The sequence below is a fragment of the Manacus candei genome, unplaced genomic scaffold, assembly GCF_025592945.1.
Source record: "Manacus candei isolate 608988 ecotype Guabito, Panama unplaced genomic scaffold, ASM2559294v1 h1tg000072l, whole genome shotgun sequence".
NCBI classification, from domain to species: Eukaryota; Metazoa; Chordata; class Aves; order Passeriformes; family Pipridae; genus Manacus; species Manacus candei.
Window position 1 is genome coordinate 1886813 of NW_026138120.1, and position 26810 is coordinate 1913622.

Below are 26810 nucleotides of genomic sequence, written 5' to 3' on the forward strand. Positions count from 1 at the left end.
AAGTATTGAAACTGATTGTTGGAATCACAAGAATCTCTGTAATTTGCAGGCATGACTCCTTTTTTTTTCTATAAAGAGAGGTCCCACCAATGCTAAATATTCATTTTTAATTGAGCAAACTATATAGGTTTGAACTGTAGCTATGAAGCCAGAATTTTCCTTTGTTGAGGAGGTAACAGAAGCTTATTGCATTTCAGTATATTGTTTCTAGAACATGAATTGTATTTAGAGCAAGGCAGGGGCTCTTAGTGTTTCACTGCAAGCTGTTCTGCATTTTCAAACTGATAAGTGATGGGTTGACCCTTGAAGCCCTTCAACTGGGCAGAAGCATAATTCTCTTTTGTTAACATCATAAAAGATAAATCAACAGGAAGATGATTTTATCATTAACATCAGTTCTTACACTGTAAATAACGACATATTCAACCCTACTTATCATAGAATCATTAAGGTTGGAAAAGAGCTCAAAGACCTTCAAGTCCAACTTGATCCATCCACATGTTTTCTTAACACTTCCAAGGATGGTGATTCCACCACTTCGCTAGGCAGCCTATTCCAATGATTGGCCACCACTTCAGTGGAGAAATTTTTTGCTAATATCCAATCTAAACCTCCTCTGAAGGAACCTGAGCCCGCTTCCTCTTGTCCTGTCACTTGTTAACTGGGAGAAGATCCACATCTCACTACAACCCCCTTTCAGGTACTCGTGGAGAGTGATGAAGTCCCTAATGAGCCTCCTTTTCTCCAGGATAAACAACCCCATCTCCCTTAACCTCTCCTCATCAGACCTGTGTTCCAGACTTCAGCAGCAACGTTGCCCTTCTTTGGACACACTTCAGCACCTCAATATTATTAAAGCTGCCAATTTTGTGTGACAAGGTCAACCTTAATTTCTGTTTGTTTAATGAACAGTAGTGGACTTCACCACTTTTTAGAGATATCAGTGGTTTAAATGAAGAGAAGGAGAGAGGACTGTACAGTCATGTGGAGCAAAGATTCACTTAGATAATAAATTTTGTTGCTGTATCCTGTGGTAATATGCAGGGCCTAATAATGTGGCCTGTCTGATCAGGTTAAGAAGGTAGAGGCTCTCTCCTATAAAATGTCAGGGTGTGTAAGACCTATATTCCTGAACCTGCAGAAGTCATAGACATATTTGGCTGACTGAAAGACATGTTTGTATGTGACCGAATAAACAATTTGGCTATAGATTTAATCCACTGTTAGCAAATAACTGCTTGTCCTCTCGCCATATTTGGACTAGTCAACCCTTTGGCTTAATCTGAAAGCTCCCAATTATATTCCTGGCCAGCTGTCTGCCTGAAGAAACCTATTAGATTTAAAATATGTAAGCCTGAAGGTGCTAATATATCTTAAACCTCTTGGCTGGAAGTAATATCTGGTTTATATTTGGAATGCAAACCACAAAAACAAAGCCTACAGAGGGTGGAAGCAAGTGAGGAATACAGAGAGATTGTCCAAGCATCCAGAGTTTAGGTTAGGAAAACTAAAGCCCTGATAGAATTAAACCTGGCTGGGGATGTCAAGGGCAAAAATGAAAGCTTGTATTGGTGATAAAAGGGAGACTAGGGAAAATGTGGGCCCTCTCCAGAAAGAAATGGGAGACGTGGGTACTCAGAATAAGCCTAAGGTTACTGTTTTGCCTCAGTCTTCACCAGCAAGTGCTCCAGACACACTACCTAAGTTGCAGAAGGCAAAGGCAGGAACTTGGAAAATGAGGAACCGCTTATTGTAGAAAATCAGAATCTTTTAGCATGGAAAAGAGAAGATCTGGTTTGAGGCCCTCTAAGCAATCTGAAAGCAAACAAATCCATGGAATCTGATGAGATGCATCTGCAGACCATGAGGGAGCTGGCGAATGAAGTGACTAAACCACTATACCTGAGAAATCATGGCAGTCTGGTGAAGTTCCCACTGACTGAAAAAGGGGAAACATAACCCCATTTTTGAAATGGGACAAAAAGAAGACCCAGGAAGTTACAGTCCAGTCAGTCTCACCTTGGTGCCTGGCAAGATCATGGGGCAGATCCTCCTGGAAACTATGCAAATGCACGTAGAAATCATGGAGGTGACTGATGTCAACATATTTGCCAACACCACCAAGCTGTGTGATGTGGTCAACACGCTGCAGAGAGGGGTCCCTATCCAGAGGGACCTTCACAGTCTTGAGAGGTGGACCAGTGTAAATCTCATGAAGTCCAACAAGGCCAAGCGCGAGGTCATGCACTTCGTCTGGGGCAATCACAAGCTCAAGTATGGGCTGGGCAGTGAATGGACTGAGAGCAGCCCTGTGGTGAGGGACTTGGTATACTGATGGATGAGAAGCTCAGCATGACTCATTAGGGTGCACCTGTAGCCCAGACAGCCAACTATATCTTGGACTGCATCAAATGCAACATGGCCATCAAGTTGAGGGAGGCAGTTCTACCCCTCTACTCCACTCTGGTGAGACCCCACCTGGAGTACTGTGTCCAGCTCTGGGTCCCCCTACAAAAGAAGAATGTTGACATTATAGGGAGTCCAGAGGGAGCCACAAAGGTCATCAGAGGGCTGGAGCACCTTTCCTATGAAGACAGGTTGAGAGAGTTGGGACTATTCACTCTGGAGATGAGAAGGCTCCAGGATGACTTTACTGGAGTCTTCCAGTGCCTAAAGAGGGCCTACAAGAGAACTGGAGAGGGATCTTTTTACAAGGGCATGTAGTGAAAGAGCAAAGAATGATGATTTTAAACTGGAAGAGGGTAGGTGTGGATTAGATATTAGGAAGAAATTCTTTACTGCAAGGATGGTGAGTCACTGGAACAGGTTTCTCAGAGAAGTTGTGGATTGTCCAGCCACGGAAGTGTTCAAGGACAGGTGGGATAGGGCTTTGCGTAGTCTAGTTTAGTGGTAGATGTCCCTGCCCGTGGCAGGGGTGTTGGAATTAAATAGTTAAGATTCCTTCCAAGCCATCTGTTTCTATGATTTGGCTGGTGGAGTAGATGAGAGACAGAGGCATGTCAGTGGGAGACGGGAGTGGGGGCCTCTCAGGGCTCTGAGGAGAATGACATGTACGGGCACAGGGGTGATGTGGTTCCAGCCATTAGGGTCACTATGAACTCTGAAAGCCAGGAAGATGCCCTGGGAATATTAACTTGTCTCAGGCAAATTAATTTGCCTCAGACGGAGTTACAAGACTCACTGGCAATATTTGTCATAATTCGGTAGATCATAGGAGCCTACATGTACAACTACTTGCTTTTACAATCACAACATTTACTGTCTGCTATTACCCTTCCATGGTTTGAACTCACACCCTTAGTATTCTTTTAAGGTGACATTCTTGTTTTTTCAGTCTGTGTAAGATTTATTCATGTTGGAATAACTGTGGTTCTTGAAATTACTTATACTTTAAAGCATGGTCTTTGGGAGGTAAATTGAGTTATTCTATTTCTTTTATTGCATTTTGGTTGTATTTTTATTATGAGATGGGTGAAATAAATGTCAACATTTCTGTTGACTTAAGTGGTGCCAGGATTTCACCCACACAATATAAACTTAACATGCTTGCTATCTGTTTCGTGGTTTGTTTTTTTTTTTCTCTCTCTCTCTTGGCAAGGAGGTCCTTGCAATTTTCAAAGGGCAATGAAAACATTATGGTTCATTGTTTCTAGATTTTGGTGTATAATGACTTCGTACAAATGAATGTTGAAATAGTTGCAAAACTCATGCCCAAGTGTTGTTTTGTTACAAGAAAAGTAATGAACTATATTAGCTACACTCAAAAAATAACTTTTGGATCAATATGGTGGATAACATGCATGTTAAGAAGGTTACAGAACACAGTCAGGATTTGAATAAATGAGCTAAAGTTCCTCTTTTGCAACAAGGCTTCTAGTAATTTGCTAACTTCCTATCATGGTTGATTTCAACATAAATTTCAAAGAAGCTTGGACTATTGAAGCAAATAGCTCATTCTTGAAGATCTTTTGTTGTTTTTAACACATTGAATTAGCTCATTACTGCCGAAGACCTGCTGGAAAATAGCATCTGTTTACGCTGCAGTAATATAAAAATTACTTACCAGTAACAGAATAAGGAGCAATTTGCAAAAGCAAATCATATTTGTGCACTTATCTTCAAAAAGTAAATTGTTAATACGTACCCAAGGAAAAAAGAACTTACTGGTTTATGCAATTTAATAGTAATATTAAGAATAACATATTAAAGAATTTTTTTTTAGGATTCAGTTTTTAAGGTCATAAAAGTATGAACATAAAAAGCATAGCTCTCCAATATTGCTGCTTCACCTGTACTTACTGATATTTTAACTCCAGAAAGCATCCTGAAGCTCATTTTGCCCAAATCGGTTCAAATTGTCCATACACCCCAAATGTATACCACCAGCTTAGAAACCTACTAAGAGATTTCCTTAATGAGAGTTCTGTCTCCATTTAGGTATAAGTTTTCAGTAGGGTGTCCTTCATCATGTAACTTTGGGGTGCTGCAAAGCATACTGAGACATACTATTTATCACAGCAATGAGATGTCATCGATGTAAACTGAGAGCTATTCACAATTTCAGTTCATCATTGGAGGTGAAGTTAGACTCCTTTTTTTCATTTTATTCAAAGAATATTCAGAAATCTCTATGGTTTTTTACTAAAGAAATCAGTTTTCCAACAGTAATTTTGTAGGGAGCAGGGTAAACATCTTAACTTTTCCTTAGCCCTGGAATAACGAAAGGAAGAACAGCATAAAACAATAAAGGACAATACATAGTGTAAATTTGTTAGCAAATATTCTTAATAGGTATGAAGGAATTTGCCTGCTCCAAGGATTTTGGAGTCTCAGCATTAAATTTCAGTACCATTTGGAAATTTCACTCTTTTAAAAATCCTTGCCCAAACAAATCTAAACCATGAAGTATCTTAGGTTTTAAAATCAGAAGGGCTTTTATAGCTGTCTAGTTTGATCTTTTTTTTTATATTATATACCGTACAATTTCATGTAGCTGTTCCAGCTTTGAACCTGATAAGCTTCTCATCTTCTTGACTAGAGAAGATGAGAAACATAAAAGCCAATGTGACTGAACCTGAAGCACAGAGCATCTCTGAGACACTTGTCCTATAACTTGAGCACCTAAAATGTCCTGTTGATTTTAGAGGAACTATTCTTATCCAGTAAAGGTTGTAGAATTGCAACCAGTTTCTTTTAGCTTCAGTAAGTATTTAGTTTTTGTTGGTGGAAAACAAAAACAAGATTTGCAGATTTCAGTGTAACATCAGATAAAGGGAAGGAAGGTTTGTGGAAAGGAGACAAGATATAGCTGCAGTGTGAACAGTAAGTGATGTCAGAACATGTAAGTAAGTTTTGTATACTATTTTGTGTCCCTAACCATGGCTTCCTACATAGAAGTTGACAGATAGCTTAAAGGAGTGAAAGAAGCTGAGCCGTCAGCTTTGTTCTGGAAGATACCGGTTCTGTACTGATGACAGTACAACCACCTACTTTTGTCAGTAAATAAAACCCATTTTTCAGTCTTCACTACTTTTGGAACAACTAAATCTATCCACATATATGCATTACTTTAAGAACCAACAATTGATTTAATAACTAACTTGCCCTACAAGCAGGTCTGTGTGCACTATGTATCTCTAAAGGAGATGATTTGAAGTACTAAGGCTCTGACCCTATAATAGTTGGTAGAAGTGTGCTGGTAAAACTTGTAGGAATATACAGCATCTTGTGGACTTCACTGAGGCTCTGAATGGACTTAATTGAGGCTGTGAATGAGTTCACAGAATCACCCAAGGGTGATTGAAAGCAAGGCCAAAGGTATAAAATTATGTAAAGTAATAAATATAACTTTGTTGTAGACTGACTGATCTTCCAGTTTTCCTATGCCTTATAAACCGTTGTTCCTTCTGGATATTTTGATTGTTTTTCTCATAATATTTTCTTCTTGGCTAATTGTTTAGATAAAACAATTTGTTTTTAATGCAAATTTGCTTCCATGGTATGCCACTAACTGTTACCATCATTTAGATATTTCTGTTCTATTTATGTTGATTTATTACATTAAAAAAAATTACTTTTTTTTGAGGTAGGAATCAGTATTTATTCATTTTACTTTTTTCCTCTTTTTCATGTAATATATATTTTCTCCCAACGAGAAAAGTCAAGTGGATAAACCTGTAGTGGGACTTTTTAAACAAACTCTTGGCATAGGACTATTTTAAAGATACAAAATCTGTCCAAATAAGAAAAGAAATAGTGGGCTGAGTTCTCTTTTTTCAAGAAAACACATTGCCCTCCATGGATGTTTCTGCACCCGGAGGGCTTGGATTGCTCTTGAAATATGAAGACAATGAAAGAATAAACTCATCCAGGGAAGTGGTCACAGCACCAAGTCTGTCTGACTTCAGGAAGTGTTTGGACAATGCTCTCAGGCACATGGTGTGATTCTTGGGATGTCCTGTGCAGGGCCAGGAGCTGGACTCGATGATCCTGATGAGTGCCTTCCAACTCAGCATATTCTGTGATTAGTCCTAGCTTTAAACTATCAGTCTTTGCACAGCTGTGCAAACTTCTCACAAGAAAATTACACACAATATTTTAAAAACATTTACAGCCTTCTACAAGAAGGCTGGACATTTAACCTGGGAAGCATCTAATTGCAACCAAGTCTACATAAAATAGAGCTGGAATCAGGAAATGTGAGCATTCATGTTTCTTCTTGTGGGTTTTGAATTTCTTCTTATGGTTAGGAGTTGATCTAAAGGACACTGGAAAAATTTGCATTAAAATGACTATTGAAATATAAATTGAAAATTCAAAATGAAAAAATTATGTAACTGCGTATTTGAGTGAAAGAAACAGAAAACTGAATCAACATTTTTCTGAAGGCAAACCTGAAATTTGAAAAACTTGTAATAATTATAGTATTAAAACCAGTAATTCCAATAAAAGTATTAACACTATGCTTAAGAGCAGTGAAAATATCTCCATGAATTCTCTTTTGTGATTTTGTATGTACAAGTTATATTAACTTGTTTGCAATTTCAAATATAAAGTTCAAATCATACTGAATAATTAAATATGCACTTTTTGAGCTTTTTTTGTTTTCTGTGAAATTTCTGGTAGTATCTTTGTGTCTCACTGGTATTCTTCCATGAAGCTTTGATTCAATCAAAAAACACCAGAAACTCAGAATTCAATGAGATTGCTATTATGAATGTAAACACACAAAAACAGTTTCCTTGGCAACAGAAACCAGGTGAAAACACTCAGATGAGCTACACTAAACCCGCCCACTTAACTTTCTTTAGTTATAAGTTCTCAAGCTGGATGCAGAAGGAATCAAGTATTTTTCACTCAGACAGTGAAAAGTTTCTAAATTAAATGAGTCTCTGGGCAGGTAAGTGTATGTGTATATCCTTGCCTCCAATTAGCTGAACAGTGACAACTCAGATTCAAACAGGTGTTGGCTACCACTGTCATCCATTTTCAGATGACACTAGAAAAGACCGAACTTTTCAACACTCTTCAGAAAATTGCAGTTATTTTAAATTCAATGACATCTGTTGTTTTTAAGTAAATATTGTTTGTGTACAACCTGAACATGAAATTGCATTTACATTACTAATTTCATTAACACAATGAATAAAGGTATGTGGGTGTGTCTACTGCTAGTGCAGAGAAGCTGAGGTAGATTTATGTTAAATTTAATTTCATTGATGATACCTGTTTTCAAAAGAGTGTGTTTCATCTCCCCACCAAAGAGCTTCCCCAGAAACAACTATTACTATGGAAGTCAGTATATATAAAATTCCACACACCAGAACTTGATGACATTGTCAAAATGTTTAAAACTGCTCTGCCTTAACAAAAGAAAAAGATTCAATAGATGGTAAAGCGCAGTCTGTTTATCGAACTTCAACATATAATGTAATTTTGTTGTGCTGCATAAAGTGCTGGTGTCCTTAAAGGAAAAGTGCCAGGTATAGGAAGTGATTGATTACTTGAGTTATCTTCAATTCAGTATATATATTTTGATACTGTGTATATCACCTCAAAATGCTGTGCAAAGTGTATAATATATCTAGAAAATCTTCTGTATCTTGATTAAATCATTTCAAGTAATGCCACACACAACAGCAGCTTACAGTACAGGTAGATAGATGGTCATAAAGATACTGTGTGATGGGGCAAATGATGTTAAGTAGAAAATTTTGACCTTCTTCATCTGACCAAGATAAAATAGCTTTTCCTTTCCATAATGAAAGTATAATATTCCTTTCCATAATGAAAATGAAATTGATTTTACTATAGGAAGGATGATTTTACCATAAGAATGGGGTCAATGCCAATCTGTCACAATGTGATGCAGACTCTTGCCAGATGCAGTCTCTCATCATTATAGAAATGGTTTTGGAAGGAACCCAAATACAGGAAGTGTGATAAAGCAGCTTTATTAATGCAAAGGAGCTAGTGAGCTCAGAAAGCACCCATTTTGTCTGATCCTTGAGTCTCAGGGTACATTCGTGAGTATATTGAATAAGTATTTGGGGTAGAGAAGAGGGAATAGAAAGCTTTTCTTACCATGGAAAGATAAAATTTATACCTGGGGAGTAATGTGCTGGGACATTTATTTTATTCTGGAGAAATTTATTACTTTTTTTTCTACAGAAAAAAACCTTTTTGGTATTTACCCTGCTATTGTTTTTTTTTACTCTAGGAAAAGGGGCTAATTGATTGATAATAGTTTAGGAGGCAAAAGTCCTCTCTCAGAACATATCTGAAAGAAGTCATATTGCACATCTCCTGTTTTATACCACAGTTACATCTGAGTGCATAATTAGATTACAGAGTGGTGGTGATGATAGAGTGTACAAAAAAGTAAAATGATACATTTCAGAAAATAGAGGTAAGCTTAGAAAAAGGAAGAAATAAGGATAGACAAAGTTTATCTGCACTGTAATTGACTGCAGATTGTATTTGTATGTATCAGGCAGAAATTAGGATACTCCTTCAGTATGAAACTCGTCATTGTGTTGACATCATCTTTAAAAATTACATTATATGTCTTCACTTAATCTCCTATTCTACAAAGACTTGCACAGGTACTTAGTTGTTTCTTGTACAGTGTCTGTGAAACTGTTGAAGTCCGTGGAGTTCCTCTCCTCTTTTAGAAAGTAAGCACAGGATTTGTGAGTAGTCCTGAATTTCCTGCATGTGCTCGCTGGGCAAACAAAAGAGGAAGGCCTTATAAGAAATTATTTTGTAAGATTTAAAATAGCCTCAAATAAAAGCTTACCTACTAAATAAATACATCTCTGTGAAAAAGACTGCACTATCCTGTACTCAGTTTTTTAAGTGTTGCTCACAGTTAAAGCCCTGCCCTAGGCTGAACAAAGTGTTGGGCATCTCAGGGCTGTTAGATTTTCTCTCTGTAAACTTTTCCAGTTTACTTAGTGAAGAAGTTCTGTAGAGATCAACTCAGGTTATGTAAATGGCATGTATCTGGAAGAATACAGCTGTCTCGGCTGCATACTACAACCTTCCCTGAGCAATGCTATCATCACTGACTGGCCAGGCTTTGGAGTCATTAGGAAAAAATGTCATGCTTGTTCCAAAATTAAAAAGGTCATTTGAATTTTATCACTTTCTTGTGAGCATAGAACATCAGTAAAATTATATTTGAAATACTTATTGACTGCCCAACTATAGGAAAATATTCATACTCAAAGATTACAATGATGTGTAGTATAGGCATCTCATAAACAATTTCCCTGACTTCATCAAGGACAGAAGCCTTCTTGGCTTATACAGTTGTGTATTATTGCTTTCCGTGGGTGCCTAGCTCACTGACAGTATTAATTTGAACCAGGAATCTAATTTTTTTGGTTTCAGAGCTTTTTATTGTGGAGAATCCTGACATCAGCTGCCGATGTAGTAGCCAAAATTACTACTGTCATAGAGGGAATAACAGCAGAGGGGGTGGTAGCATCTAGTTGATGATAAAAGAAAGACATGATATGATCTTCTCAAGTCTCAGACAGACAAAAATCACTTTTCAGCACTCTCAGCCCTTGTTTGGTGTCTTCTAAGGGTGCAGACAGACTGCAGCCTTGCTACTAATTGGCCAGATGAAAGCATGGAGCAGAGCGCTCTCCACAATGGACATCTTTCAAAATGCACTGTAAAATGAGAAAGTCATAATACAAGATAGTTGGATTTAATTTTCTAGAGGAAGAATCAGTGGAACATATTCACCACATTTTTTGAAAAAAATTTCTTTTCTTTGAACTGACTTTAATTATGAAGGCGTTGCCTAGGGAGAATCATTAGGGCAGGAAAAAAATCTGTAAGAAGAGTGTCAATGTGAGGTGGACCAGGAGGGATGCAGTGCTGCTAAGTTGAAAACTCTCTAAGAATAAGAGGAGACCTGTTTTTTGTCTCAATGCACAAAATTAAGGAGAATGTTTTTGTTGGACCAACGCCTAAAGAACATAAGTGAGAAGACATGATTCACTGAGTCAGGCAGACAAACTTATTTTGAAGACTTCCATGTAGATATCTTGACTGTAATTGTAAGAGAATACTGTCTGGATTGTTTGAAATATTTCATCTTTCTCAGTGTATTTTACACATTGCAATTTGCTTGCTAATATGATGTCCTTATGGTGATTGTGGTACAATATTGCACTTCTGCAAAGAAAATACAGCTGGGTTTTTACACTATGATTGTATTTTCTAACTACTCACAACTGCATATAGAACTTTTCGTTCTATTATGATATGTTTATGTCTGTGTACTTACAATACACACACACACATACACACATATATATATATATATATATATAACAAATGTTTATATAGACAAATACTTTTTTTTTATATTCTAGCAACTTGTGAAGGCCACAAAAGATATGGATTAGAAAGGTCCCTAATTATTCAACACAGATGCCTGGAACAAGAGGAAGAGATTTGTTTTACAAAAGAGATGCTTAAATTAGCTTGTACTGCTCAAATAGGCAAGAAGTCATTAAAAAATAACATTGAAAAGTGACTTGCTATTAGACATTTTTCTATTTCACTGAAGTAGTTCCCACAGACCAAAGTTTGTCTACAAGTAATTTGCAGGATCAGAGCCCTCAAAATTTAGTAAAGGATCCTTGAGTTTTCAGCTTCAGATAGAAAGTAATAATCTACTTTTTACTTTCATGTTAGACATCTTCAAGAATGGATGTAAGTTCACTATAATTTTGCAACAGCAATATTTGACATATTTCTCATGCTTCATCACCGACTGGGTTACACATTAGCTGACAGTGACTTGTCTTCACAGTGCTAGAGTTAATTCTGTGTATCAAATGTGGAAACTATGATGAAGGAAGAAAGTAAACTCTTTCTTAAAGTATTCTTCTAATGTATTCTTTTGTAATAATAAAAAGAAACAGAGTTTAATATTAGAGGGTTTTTGGTATAGCTGATTGACTATGATTATGAAGTGTTCTAACTTAATAGGAAATATTTTTCTTAAAAAATGAGGGAATTTTAGATCAGTTTTTTCTCAAGGGAAACTGGTTTCCACAAAGGTGAGCAATTATAAAAGCACCCCTTTACAAAACATGGAAAGGGAAATCCTTCCTTGATTCCCATTGGCTTCTCTAGATGTAAGGTTTCACCTGTAACCTCTGCTCATATCTCATTTGAGCACAACTGCTTAAGGTAATTTGAAAACATATGTGTATTATCTGTTTGGTTTTTGCAACTGTTGAAGTCTGAAGAGTTCCAGAAGGAGACTCCTTGTCAGCTTTCGGATGGAGTACAGTCTCCTCATTCAGTTAAACATCATGTTTGGCACCAAAAACTGGGACTAACTTGTCTTTGACTCTTCTGCTCTCTCTTAGTATTTCTTAATTCTGCACGAAAGTTGGGAATAATTCCATTTTATGATCTATCTTATTTTTGTATTCAACCTACAAGTAAATACCATTTAAGGAATGAGGCTACAAGTAAAAATCATTTAAGCAGGGAGGATTATTTTAGTCCTGTTACAGCTGCAAGGAATGATTCATTGAGGTACCATATTTTGTGTTGCTGTGCTGAAAAAGATATTTATGGATATTTTCCCATTTCCTACATCTTACTCATGCAAGGAAAGATAATGACAGACTTTTCTTTCTTTCTTTTTTTTCTTCTTTTTTTTTTTTTTAATTAGGGTTCCAGTTCGGTTTTAAAAGTTCAGCATAAGCTAATTTGGAGCTGGCTAAATGCTTAGGAGCAATCTGTTTGCTCTCACATAGAACTCCCATTAACATGCCAGCTACAGTTCTATTGAAACAAGCTCAGATGGCTTTGTGTCCCCACAGCGGAAGGAGATTTAAACTTTGAAATAAAAAAGTCATGAAGATCTTATTTAAGTAGAAGCTGGGTAAACTGGAAGCACTCTGTGGAAAGTGAGTTATGGACAACTCTAAGTAACAGCCATCGTACTTGTAAATTTGAGCAATGTGTTTCTACTTTAGAGCAATTTCATTCATATATTTCAGAGCACTGAAAAGATCACTGATTTCTACATGGGCTGTCATTGTATATTCCTTGTGAATCCAATATGCAACTTGAGATGAGGTTTGTGGAGCTATAGCTGTGAGAATTTGGAGAGACCTATGGATGCAGGAGTCTTAAACCTGGGGTTCTCTGCCAACAATTCTGTGAATAAAGCTGAGCTGTGTATCAAATAATATCGACATTTATAATTCGGTATTAAGGACCATGTTCTGACTACATTTCTGATGTTTGACGAGTGACATTGTTAGTCAGGGAAAACAAGTTCAATCAGAATCTGAAGCTGACTGGTGATTAAATTTGGCTAGAAACTGTAAAAATAGTTGACATGATAGCAACCCAAGGGTGTACAGTATAATGTCATTTTTAATGTGTCATCATAATTTAACACTGGTCTTTTGGTTTGATTATAATTAACATTCCTTGACTGTTTGTATTTGGCTTACAATATGTCTCAATGTTATGTGTTGAGAGTTGTAAAAGGTGCATGATTGTACTGTTTCTGTTCAAGTTGTTTCTAACTTAAAACTTCACTGTCCAGTGTTCTTTCAATAAGGGTACCTATTACAATATTTACATTATTTTAGGTATAGAGAAACTGGCTTTTCAACCAAACTGAATGATGCATCTCAATATTCAAGAGCGTGTGTGTGTGTGTGTATCTATATATGCATACACATACACATGTACGTGTTTATTGGTTTAAACAAGATCTCTCACTTATTTCCTACCCACCTCACGCTTCTCAAATCTCAGGCATCTGGAAGGAATCAAGACTTTTCATGTAAGCTGAAAGTCATAAGTCTCAGGAATAATATACTTTCTTACAGTGATATTCACTAGAAATTCTCTCCCCAAAATTCAGCAGATCAAATAGTATTAAATAAAGGTCTAATGACTAATAGATTCCAGATAATGCAGGATTCTTCTGCCTGCATGAGTAGCTTAGTGATTCAAATGACTGTGTCTTCTCATCCCTTTGATGCTCTGGGTTTATAGCCACTAAATTCCATATATGTTGGAATATTCCATTTTGATTCTTCTGATTCCACAATAGAAAACTTTTACCTTTCTTTTGTGTTCTAAGTATCTTCTATTGTTTCATGCCCAAAAGAAAATACTGACCTTTGTGGATCCTTGAGCTGACCCAGAATAGTTGCTTTTCATTTGTTCAATTCTGTAGTAGTTAAATTTTTATTATATTTCTAGTCTTCTCTTTCAAGTAATAAAGGAGATACTTTCAATAAAGTTTGAAGATCAGCAACAAAACTATAGGCAATTTTTCAGTTTGTTAACATCAACTGAAAGACTATCTTTCTTATAAAACTTAAATAATTAGTGAAGAAATAAACTCTGAATATTCATATTAATTCCAGTGTTTCTTTTGTAAAGTTTAATCTTATAGTTCAAATACTATTCTTATAATATACTTGCACATAAATTAAATGAAGGAATTTGGTTATAGCTCTTGAAATAATGAAAAAACATACAGTGTAATGCATAAATCTTAATAGTAATGCACATACAAATCTATTTTAGCTTAACAATATGAAATAGCCAAAATATATTTGGGACTGTGACAGGATTTGTGTGAGCTTTCTCCTTTGAAAGGATGCTCCTGGCTTTGAATTTCAAACACTACCTTCTGTAGCAGATGAACAAAAGTCATCCTCTTTTTTTTTAGGAAAGCCAGCTAATTGCATGTCTGCCTCACATTCAATTAAGTCTTTGGTGATGGGGTATGAAGGGTGTGTTTTATATTTTCCTTTCTTTCGTTTGGGCTGGTTTTGGGTTGGGGTGTTTTTGGTTTGTTTTTTATTGTCAATATTTGCTGAGAAGTTCCTGATACCACTGTTAAACTGTTCTTTGAAGGAAGCTTTGACAAAATCTCTAGTTTGAAACAGGAACTGGAACAGTACAAAGCTGATGGGAGGAGAGTGCCATCCTCCCTGTTGCCTGAGAATTATTTTTTTCGTGTGAAAGCAACATAAGTCTTAATAGAAAAACTAATGGTAGCAAGGTAGACTAAAACAACCTAATTTTGGTCTGAAAGTAATATACCATTATACAGTAATATACTGTATTTATTAAATTTGGGTTGCTTGAGTACTTTTTCCATTGTTTTCCAAGCATCATTCTAAATATAATATCCTGTTTGGTCACTACTTGGATAATGTGAATGGTACCCATTATTGAAAGGTAGTCTGTATTTGTACTAATACAGAGAATGCCAGTTTAGAAATGAGCCTGATTGCATGGTTCATTTTGTTCTCCTTTGTAGAGCCAGGCTGCGGCCCACTACAAAGGCACTAAACATGCCAAGAAGCTCAAAGCACTGGAAGCCATGAAAAATAAGCAGAAATCTGTTACTACCAAGGACAGCGCAAAGACTACCTTCACTTCCATCACTACCAATACCATCAATACCAGCTCTGACAAAACAGGTTAAGCGACAATCTTTGTTGGTTCCATTTGTTTTGGTTTTGGTTTGCTCTGTGTTTAGTTTGGTTTGGTTTTTTTTCTTGTTTAATTCCATGTCTGTTTGTTTATGTGCTTGCCACATTTATTCATGCTCGATCCATCTTTCTGTGTGATATTGATTTCTTTTAGTCCTTTCAGTAGGCTGGTGAGAGTTTTATAGCCATGTAGCCAATTTCTCATAGTGAAAAGAGGCTTGACATTCTTTTATGATGGAATGCAATACTCATGACTTGATTAACATATCAACTGATCTAAACCTCCTGGTCTGTATGCAGTATCTCTCTATAAATTATTATATATAGTACATTACTTTTAACCACAGTGTAATAAATTTCACTCTTTGTGTCTAAAGCCTCTTAAAAAGCATTTTCAGTAAAAACCTAATTTTCATAAATTTCAAACATTACATTATTGTTTTAAAATGGATATTGCATGGTTTTTAATTGGAAAGAGCTGTATAACCTCTATTCCACACAATCAGGTAAGTGCTATTGATGCCAATTATTCTGCTTAAATGAGTCTTCAGACTGAAATAATAGCTTTTAAATTATTGTATGGGTAAAAGTTGCTTCTTTGCAAATAAAATCTATGTGAGTATTTGTAAAGTCAACAGGATTTGGTTAAGATTGCATTTGAATTATGTAGCTATTGCTGGAAATATCAATGGAAGGTTGGAAGATCACTGAGGTGTAGTCTAGTGTCTCACAAGGTGTGACTGCTCTTGAGTATAAAGGGATACAGTTTGCATATTTAGTCATAACCAACCCCGCCTCTCCAAACAAAAGTAAGCATACCAAAAAAAAGCTAAAGCTCTGAAACATCAGAGACCTACCTACTGATGCTGAAAACTGCTCATTTGGAACCAGTCCTGATGCAGTAAGTTAAGCATTGTAAATGGATATGCGCTAACCAAATAATATACCAGAAAAGTACCTTGCAGACATGTGTGGTACCTTTCTTAAGATACATCTTCACTATATTTGTTATAGACAGATATCTTTTTGTCTCTCTCTATATATATCTTTGTTATACCCTTTATTATAGACAGCATATGTTTTATGGAGATTTATAACCTAATTATAATGTGATGACTTTAGAAAACATTTGCTACATTATTTTTGTGTTTGTTAAAAAAAAAAAGGACACATTTTGAGAACTTTTATATCATGAAAGAAACGAAGCGTGGGAGAATAGGAACAATGTCAAACATTATTTGTGAAAATATGTGTTTCTAAACATACAAGTACCTTTCAAAGTTTTTCCTTCTGTTACTTGTTGGCATATTCAGAACAGGAAGGAGGACGTTTTGTGAAAAGAGTGAATAATTTTTTTCCAATATGGTCTAGTGGTTGGAGAAAATAACTGAAGAAAAGAGAGATCTTTTAAAGCTTTAAAATGTATTATTCAAAAGCTTTTATCTTATGCTGTGTAAGTTTGAAGGATTTTCCGAGGTGCCTTAAAACCAGTGTGTCTTTCCATCAAGCTTTGAATTAGATCCCTGACAAGATATATGAACTGTCTTATATCCAAGGTCAATAGTACAAATCAGTTTTTATATTGGCATAAGTAAGAAAATAGAAGAAATCTAGTTGCACACACAAGTAATGGCCTATGCAGGAGTTTTCTCAGCTTTACACATTGTTTCTAACTTTCTAGATTAATTTCATAGAATGTGTGTATACATATGTGTATGTACATGTATAAATATATGTATTCTATTTAAGAAATACTGACCTTTATGGTATTTTAAGAGACAAATATTGAGGTTAATTGACAAATTTCTTAAAATATTGAGCCCCTGATTCAACTATTGGCAAAAACCCTATTCAATCAGTGGTATTCAAAGGAAGGCGGCAAGTTCTACCCAGATGCAGTTATTACAGGTCAGCATTGACGTGACTGGCAACAGAATAACACCCTTGGTGTAAATTATCCTTTGTCAAGCATGTATATTTATACACATGAAAAAAAAAATAATTGGGTAACCAAAAGGATGAAATTTTTCTGTCTACTATGACAAGTTAAAACTTTCATAAATTGAATTTTCATTTCTTTCCAGTTGTTTTTATATCTTATATTTGCTTGATAAAAATTTTAAGGGCAAAATTATTTCAGAAAGCCAGAATAACCTCAGAATATACTGTACTGTGAGTTTGCACATATTTAAATGATTACTGTGAAAGTCAAATACTCTGATAGTACTATGCAGTTCTTAGGCAGTAGTTGTACTAATGAATATAATTCATTAATTAATCCTTCATAACTAGAAATAAGTTTTGTTACTAAGGTCATGTACTTGTGATCATTTGGAACAAAAGATTTTTCTACAGTATTTTTAAGCTGTCTGCTGAAGATTAATACTTGATCCTAAATACACTGAGGATAGGGTCATGTTCATATCACCTCTTATATATCATCTGCAGCAGTGGTTAAATGGTGAATTGCATGTCAGTCACAGCACATTGGTCAGCACAGGGTACACTGGTTCCGTGTACCTTTAGCAGCTCCAGTAAACAAAATGTCATCAGGAAATCTGCAGTGCTATGCAATGAAGATTATGAAAAAGATCACACAGTATACAAACTGATTCAAGAGCTAAAGCAGCAATTTGTTATGTTGCTTATTCTGGAAGTGTTTTGTTAGATGTGGCGCCAGCATGTGTTATTGGCACTGTGCAGCTCACAATGTAAGCAAATTCCTTAAAACCTCTCATATGTGATTCCTGGTGTTTAAATTACGTGTTAAGGAGAAAACATAAAATATGGGGTCATTTTGCTCATTCTGTGAAAGTTGCTAATTTATTGATTTTCCCTTTAAACAAACTTTTAGTATTATTAGAAGGCTTGAACTTGAAAAATCTTTGGGGGAATAAAATATCGTGAATAGTTATGTTGACAGCCACAGTGGCCAGAAACAATGGGCGATGCCATTCTCAAAATGTGGGAACTTTGTTATCAGTTCTATTATTTAACATCTTTCTTGTATCTGTATTTACCATTTTTTGTGTTATACTTGCAGTCACTTAGGACAGAAAACCGGACCATTCCAAGGCAAAATCTACTTTATGGTATCATACAAGCCAGATTTCAGTATTTCTTGATTTTCCAAGGAGTGACAATGAAAATGAATATTTTTATTTTTGTTATATATTAACACACATGCGTATATGCCTTTATTGTTGCTTTTGAATGTTACACATTATGTCTTAAATCCTTTGTACTTAAATGCAATGAACAGCTCTTAAAAACAGAGAAAAATGTTATGAGCAGAAATAGTGTGTATCTGGGCCGAGGCACAGACAAGATCATCTATCACTAGTACAGTCTTAACAGCTAAGAGGTCCCTATGGTGTCAGAGAACCAAATATTGGCACCCATCCCGAAAAGCTTACAGTTCTACATAAGATGAAAGACAGCTTAGGGAGACAGGCACTGTAAATGTAACAGGCAGGTGTTTTAAAGGAGTGGTAACATAAACATGTTCAAATAATAAAGGCATCACAAGAAATGAAAACACTGAGGTATAGATGAGAAGAAAAAGGAAGAGATTTGTTTTCTTCTCAGATACTGAATGTATGTGTGGGTAACAGCATGGAGGAAAACATAAGTTCTCTTATTTTTTCTTCACTGAGACATGAAAATTCTTCTGTGGAAAAAGTTTAGTTTCACTACCTCTTCACAACCTTTTTTTGTTTTCCCCTTTTTTTTTTTTTTATCTAAGACATGATATTTCTAGTCGACAGATGAAACTTGTTCCTGAAATACCAATTTCAGTCCAACTGGGATAATTCTGAAATAGAGAGTACTTGGAGTGGGAGAGAACAATATTCTGGCATGGTCTTGGGAATAAAAGTGCAGGCGGGAGAGAGAAAGAAATTAGAAATGCTGTGGTAAGTCAGGGTAAACTCTGAAGGAGAAGGAAAGGAATATGGCATGAAACAAAAATGTTGAGAAAGATATGCAAGAGTTTGGCAGCCACAATACTACTGGATCAAAGAATGTTTGAGGCATCTGAAGATTGACAAGATCACCCCTACAGGTCAGAGTGGAGTTATCCTGAGCACAATGCTGTGTATCTTTTTCAGCTGAGTTTTGAGTATCTTCACGACCTTTTGTTGGCAACTCATTCTACAGTTTGACCAGCCTTGGAATAAAGAAGAGTAAAGAAGTTTTTCTTATATTTCAGTCCAACTTCCTGTATTTCAGTTTCTGGGTGTTTTGTCTTGTCCTCTCACTGGACACCATGAGAAGAGTCTCTGTCTCTGTCTTTTTTATTCCCTGATCTCATAGGTATTTGTATACACTGCTGGCTTATGTTTCAAGTAGTGCCCACCAGGATTCCAGGTCCTTCTTCACAAAGATGCTGTACAGATGCTTAACTCCAACCCAGACTGCTGTGTAGGGTTATTGCTTCCCAGCTGTGGGACTTTTGCACTTTCCTTCACTGAACTTCAGGGGACTCCTGTTTTCCAACTTCTCCAGTCAATCCAGGTCCCTCTGAATGGCAACCCACCCATCTGGTATATCAGATGCTCCTCTCAGTTTTTAAGCATCAGCAAGCTTGTTAAAGGTGCACTCTGTCCCATTATCGTTAATGAAGACTTCCAAAAATATTGGGCAAACTGTTCTAGTGCACAGTCACCTGTACAGTAGAGAAGCATTTTCTGCCCATTGCCTCTTGTCCTATTGCTTGGCACCACCAAAAAGAGCCTGGCTCCATCTTCTTGACACACTCCTTTCATATACTTACAGACGTTGATAAGGCCCCCTCTCAGTCATCTCTTCTTGAGGAGGAACAGGCCCAACTCTCTCAGCCTTTCTTCCTAAGAGAGATACTCCAGTCCCGCAGTCATCTTTGTAGCTCTCTGCTGGACCTGCTCCAGGAGCTCCATGTGTCTCTTTTACTGGGGAGCCCAGAACTGGACACAGCACTCCAGATGCAGCCTCACCAGGGTTGAGTAGAGGGGCCAGATCACATCCCACGCCCTGCTGGCAATGCTCTTCCTTAATGCACCCCAGGATACCACTGACCTTCTTGACCACAAGGACACACTGCTGGCTCATGGACAGCTTGTCATCTAGCAGGACCCACAGGTCCTTTTCTGCAGAGCTGCTTTCAAGCAGGTTGGCCCCCAGCCTGGTGCATGGGGTTATTTTTCCTCACATGCAGGACTCTGCTCCTGCCTTTGTTGAATTTCAAAAAGTTTTTCTCTCTGCTCATCCCTCCAATTTGTGGAGGTCCTGCTGAAGGGCTGCACAGCCCTCTGGGGTATTGACCACTCCTCACAGCTTTGTGTTATCAGCAAACTTGCTGAAAAGACATTTGCCCTTTCATCCAAGTCATTGATGAATAAGTTAAACAATACTGGGCCCTGTATTGAACCCTGGGGGATAACACTAGTGACAGACCTCCAAATAGACCCTGTACCACTGATTACAACTCTCTGGAATCCTCCATTCACCTCAATACCCACTCATCCAGTCCACACTTCCTGAGTTTGCCTATGAGAATATTGTGAGAGTGCCAAAAGCCTTGCTGAAGTTGAGATAGACAATATCTGCTATTCTCCTCTCATCAATTCAGGTGGCTGTTTCATTGTACAAAGCAGTCAGGTTGGTCAAACATGATTTACCTGTAATGAATCCATGCTGACTACTGCTGATCACCTTCTTGTCATCCATGTGGATAGAGATGCACTCCAGAAAGAGGCACTCCATCACCTTTCCAGGGATTGAGATGGGGCTGACTGGCTGGTAGTTCCCTGGGTCCTTCTTGCCCTTCTTGAAGACTGGGGTAACATTTTCTTTCTTCCAGTCTTCAGGCACCTCACCTTTCAAAGATGATTATGAGTATCCCAGCTAAGGTGTCTGCCAGCTCTCTCAGCACTCATGGATCCATCCCATCAGGGCCCATGAACTTGTGGATGTCAGGTTTGCCTAGCAGTTCTCTAACCAAATCCTCCTGGGAAGGTTTGAGGAAAGTTGTCTTTCTGACATACCTTTACCCTGGTCTCCTAGGTCAGAGATTCCTGATTTTGTTTGTTTGTTTATTTAGAAAAACATGAACCCTTTTCTCATCTAATATTTTAGGCATGGAAAGAAAATTATTGCCTAATAAAGGTAAATTGCTAGAGTATGTATGATATAATATAAGTAATAAAATATTAACTTCATCTTTCTCATATTATCTTCAACCACAGACGTCCTAGTGAGCACATCCTATTAGAACATTGTGTCTCTCAGGTCTCTAGTAACAAGTCAAGGGACTTTGCTATCAGTCAGCATGTAATGCTTTAGTCAAGATTCAAAACTTCTGTTCTAAATTGTAGGGAAAACTTCAAACATAGTGCTTAAATGAATACTTTTTTGTGTGAATACTTATAGATGGACAACATATAACTGAGTAGTATGACACCAGTTTCATTTAGAAATATAAAGAAATATACTTTGATTGTACTTATATTAATATGTTATTGCATGTTTAATTGCAATATATGCTCTTCTTTGTTCAAGACCAGTTGTTTACTATTGTTTCCTCCAATATCACGGATTAGCACACCTTGCTTACTTTCTTTTATCACTTAAGTGGTCAAAGCCATGTGTTACATCAATCTTGTACACAGATGTATTTGTGCAGTTCCTGCTTCAGGTCCAGAACCTGTAATGGAAAGAAAGTCCCATTTTAAAATGAAAATCAGTTTCTTCATATCTCCGCTTTCCTTTTATTTACACTTTAATTTTATCTCCCTCACATTCAGCTATTTATAATAAACATACATTTTGGCAATGGCTAGACTTAAATGTTTATGAGGGCTTCCATATATTAAGAATTACTGGATTATTTCTGGTATTGCTTGGTGTAGCTACCTTTTTTTTCACTTATTCTTCACGTTATTTGTTTAATCTTTTATTCTTCTTGGCAAACTACCCTAATTTTTCCTTTGCTAAGGAAAGCTAAAGAAGACATACTGCTGTATTTTTGATACTAACATATATATAATGTTAATATGTTAGATATATATTATACATTACATATATACACATATTTATATACATATATATGATATATATGACACATATATTAATTTATATTTAATTAAAAGTGTCACTGTCTATTCATTAGGATTTTTATAGGCAGCAGATTTACTTGTAATCTTTTGTAACTAAAAGAAATTCTATTTTGAATAATAATACTAATGTTAACTGTATTTAAAATTCAAAATATTATTTAATAATATTTAAAATCTACTGATGTATGCAGAAACAACTTACTGTGTGATCCCAATGTACAATTCATTGGCACAGCTTAGGCTGGGGATACCTTTTTATATGTAATTATTATACTAAGGATGTTTAATTTAGCAATACAATTCAGTGCAGTCTGTTTGTTTAACTTAGCTGTTGTGTTTCCATATGCTTTATAATATCGTAGAGTGTACTTTTGTTTCGGCAAATGATTTCTTCAGATCATTTCAGCATTGCTTAGGGCACAACAAAATTAACAGGCTAACTCTCGGTTCAGCTTGTGAGATGATGGATGTAAATTGATTTCCCTTAGAAGTCAATGTTTTACTACACATCAAAAATGAACAATGACCTTGAAGTTTGAATTTACTGCATATTAACTTGTTTGAGTTATTTTGCATGAATCATTCAAAAGTCGCAAATGTGAAATAGTAAATGAGGAGTAATTGCACGGTCATTAGCACAACACGGATGAGTTTCAGAGCAAGCTATAAGTCTTCATGGACCACCCAATTCCTAAAGTTGAACTTTTTCTTTTTTAATTTTATTTGAATGAAAAATCTTTAAAAGCAACTATAGTCTGAAAGAGATGCTCTTATTTTCTGAATCTCATGTCATTTACTTGGAAATTAGAAACTACTGTTTCACAGTTATCGGTTTTCTTAATCACATGCTTGGAAAAATCAGCCCAAACCAGCAAAATTAAACCCTGCAACACCATCTTTCACTTTAAATCATCTCTGCTTGGCCTTACTATACTTCAGAAAATGTGTAGCTAACTGCAGCACTTACTGTTATCAGCATTCTGCAGACTGTTGTACCAATTTTGTATTAGAGCTTGATGGCAATTTGGAAGACAATAGCTTCTCTTTTGATCTCTTTGTAGAACTAGGGCTTTTTCTTTCTTTCTTTCAGAGTGTAGCTAAATGGCAATATAAAAATTACAGTAATTTATGTGTGCCTCAATTGATCATGAATGTAAAATAAAATCCTTCTTTGCTTGCATCTATGTATGCTGAGAGCTCCATCATATGAACACCATGTATTTTTTGTGGGCCTGGCTGCCTTGACAACAATTTTATGCTTGAATAATCCTGCAGATAGAAACCACTGTCAGTCGCAACATTTGTATCAGCCTATTGAACCAGTATGAAAAGTCCAATACTAGCAATAGTGTTGTTCATATTTCTGAAAAGACTTTTCTGTTGAAATATTGAGTCTTTCATAGTATGTCAGGGAAATGTCAGCTTGGCTGCTGCATGCCCATAGTAGTAACAACTAGAAATCTTGGGAGTAATATTCTTTTTATTGGGCGTCTGTTTATCAGTTATTCATCAGTATTGCTCTAAATCAAGCACCACAGCAAACATCTGCTTGATGACTACTCATTCTTCATGGTGCATTTTGTTGTTATGTAGGCAATGGCATTGACACTAGCTAGTACAAGCTAGCACAAGCCATTCGGATTGCAAAATAATCATAGCATTGCAGTCCTAGATCTTCTTTCAAGTTTTTATTGATTCAGAAGCATGTTACTGTTGAGTAATTGTTTATGGACTAATTTAGAATAGAGTAGATCCAATGCTCTCAGACAGATGGTCAGATTTTTCAAGTATGGAATTTTTCAAATCAAAAGTGTCTTTTAGGGGAACAAAAGAGTAGGTAGGTCTTCATTTAAGTGACCCATCTTTTTTCAAGCCAACATCATATTGAAATAGGAAGTAGTCTGTTATCTATTGAGGATTGGTCTTCTTTTGTGGGGGACATTTCTAAGTTAAAACCAACCTCATCTCCAAAGATGCTTTTTAGCTCGCTTAGGTTATTTTCTTTTGTGTTTTCGTGTCACATCCTTGCCATCGCTAAATCAAGAAAGGTGAGGAGTGTGGTTGAGAATATGAGTAAATGTACTGTGCTAAATGTTGGAGCCACTGCTGTATGATGCCCTTAGAGCACCATTCAGAGAGATCTAAAGACAGCCATGGCTGAAATAGTTGTATTAATAAACACAGGGGAATGTGCTTTACCCAGTCATTGACCATTTCATTTGACGTTCCTGTTACAAAAACTCAGGACAGCAGAAATCATTATTTCTAGAGACAGAGTATTCTATGTGCATATAGTAGGTGTTTTCAGAAATAGGCCAAAACTGAGTAATATTAAAAACTACTGTAACAGTGTGAAGAACAATTTTATTTTGCAACAGTTGTAATTATTCTGTCTTCCACTTGGTATTCCACAACTTTCAGTAATGTATTGAAATTCTTTGCAGATCAGTGACTTCTTTCCTCAGGTAGAGAAGTCATATAGGTGAAATTCTTCCCTAATGTGTCATTCTTTTACTAGAATATGCCTTCCACTTACTGTATTAATGGAGTTAGACTTCATAAATATTCATTTTATATTTGGTCCCCATCAAAGACTTAACAAACTAAAATATTAGACAGGACCAAAGACTTTCTCAGTTCCTACCATTGTTCCCCTTCCTTACCCTTAAAGAAAAAAAAGTATTGTGTTTTGAATTAGTGAATATATGGGAAAATACAAAAATCCATCTAACATGTAGTTGTTTTAAGGTTTATTAGCATTGCAGTTGCAATTTATCTAAATAAGCCTAAGCTAAATTTAAGCTAAGCTTAGGTTTTGTAAGGTATATTCAGCAGCAGCAAACATCAAATTATCTTGAGACAAAGCAATGTCTGTTTGAGGAGGAATTGTCTTCACCTGAATTCTATGCTTCTTAGAGTTAATGCAGTTTCTCACATACTAAATGGCTTGCTTGAAGGTAGTTTGGGCAGGCCACACCTATAACTTCAGAGTAGATATGTTCAGAGTCCTTATTCTCAGGATTCATATAGTGTTTCAAACATTTTGAAGAATTATTGTGTATTTCTCATTTTATTTTATGTGCATTTTATACTCTTCTGTGATATATCAAACAGTGGTATTAAAGCTCTTGTTTTATGGCATGTCCATAACATAATTAGTACCAAAGAAGCTAGAACAATTTATGTAAATTAGAAATTAAGAACTACAGAATAATATTATAGGAAACAAATGGATACAAAAATAAATATAGGCTCATCAAGGGAAATAAGAAGGTGCTTTTAAGAGTAACAGGAACCAAGGAACTGTCTTAATAGATTTAATCTGAGAAGGGAAGAAACTAGTTTACTCATGTAAACTTGATGATAACGTTGATGTTTAAATGTTTTCCATGCTAATGGCAAGATTAAGTGTATTTAACTACAAGTGATAAATTAGACAACAGATCAAGAAAACTTGCATAAGAAAGTTTTAAAAGAAGCAGATAAAGAATGTTCTGGATAACTTATGTTTTTCTCTTCATTGTTGACACTGTAGAAAATCCAGAGAGCTAGAAAAAAGTTAACGTTGTGTCAATATTCACAAAAGGCAAACAGGATGAGTCAAGTACTTACAGGTCTATTAACCTGACACTAATCTTGTGAAAACTAAAGCAGCAGCTGGCAGAGTACTAGAGTACTGAAGTGAGATCAATTATATAATGATAATGAATACAAATTGATAGAAAGTTAGACTTCACTGCCTAAAATTGTTTTTATGAGGTTAAATATTTGATTGACAAAGGGTAAGCATCCTGATGTTTTGTGTTTGCATGGCTCTAGAATGTGCAGAGGTTCAAAATTAACTAAGATACCAGAATGCTACAGAATGAAGATGGAACACATTAAGCAGCTTTAAGCCTGCTAATTATAGGCCTTGGAATGCAATCTTGAGGTACAAATTGGTGTAGAAATATTCCAATAAAATCCTTTTGGATAAGGTTTTAATTCTAATATAATCTTCCATCATCTGGTACCTGCAACTATTAAGTCTTTGCAATAAAAATTAGAGTTCTGAGCAAGTAATAAAGATGAGCTGTAGATTCAGTGCATCAAATGTTTTTAATATAGAAAAGACCCATATGGAATTTATTGAAAACTTGGGGGATTTGATGTAACGATGAGGTCCGCTTGGGAGTACAGGGCTAAATATCTGCTACACGGGAACCACTGGTATAGTGATGCTTCCAGAAAGCCTTGTGAAAAACCTTCGAGAATGATGGAGGGATGTAAAGATTTTGGTTTATCTTATTACTGTAAATGACATATATTATTTTTATTTCTTTATTCAAAGAATGTCATCAAATGGAAACTTAAGGAAGTTCTAATACAATTACTTAAGAATGAAATAAGACCTGATACTGAAAGACCTAATGTGATAGATCCATTCAACTTGAGTATTTACTTTATCAAAAAGAATGTAAACACTATTTTGATTACAGTCTATAAAAATTTGCATGAAAACAACAATCTAATAGGAAAACAACTTCTAGTATTTGGAAGATGTGACATTACTAAAGACTGAAATGGAAAATATTCCACAATCAAGACCAAAGTTCTTAATACTGAAAAGGATTATAAGATATTGACCAAAGCTATTAGGTTTGACTCGGGAATTAATAATGGAAGTCATCTGGAAAATGTT

At 36.0% G+C, this 26810-nt stretch overlaps 1 protein-coding gene across 4 annotated transcripts in view; it reads left to right on the top strand.

Moving 5' to 3' along the window:
* The window catches only part of ZNF385D (zinc finger protein 385D), a 417123-nt gene that overhangs the window by 336443 nt on the left and 53870 nt on the right, over positions 1–26810 (top strand). For all 4 annotated transcript variants that reach the window (XM_051808381.1, XM_051808383.1, XM_051808385.1 and 1 more), the window contains one exon: positions 14861–15023. In XM_051808381.1, coding sequence (XP_051664341.1) covers positions 14861–15023 — 163 coding nt within the window. The remainder of the gene's footprint in view (positions 1–14860; positions 15024–26810) is intronic.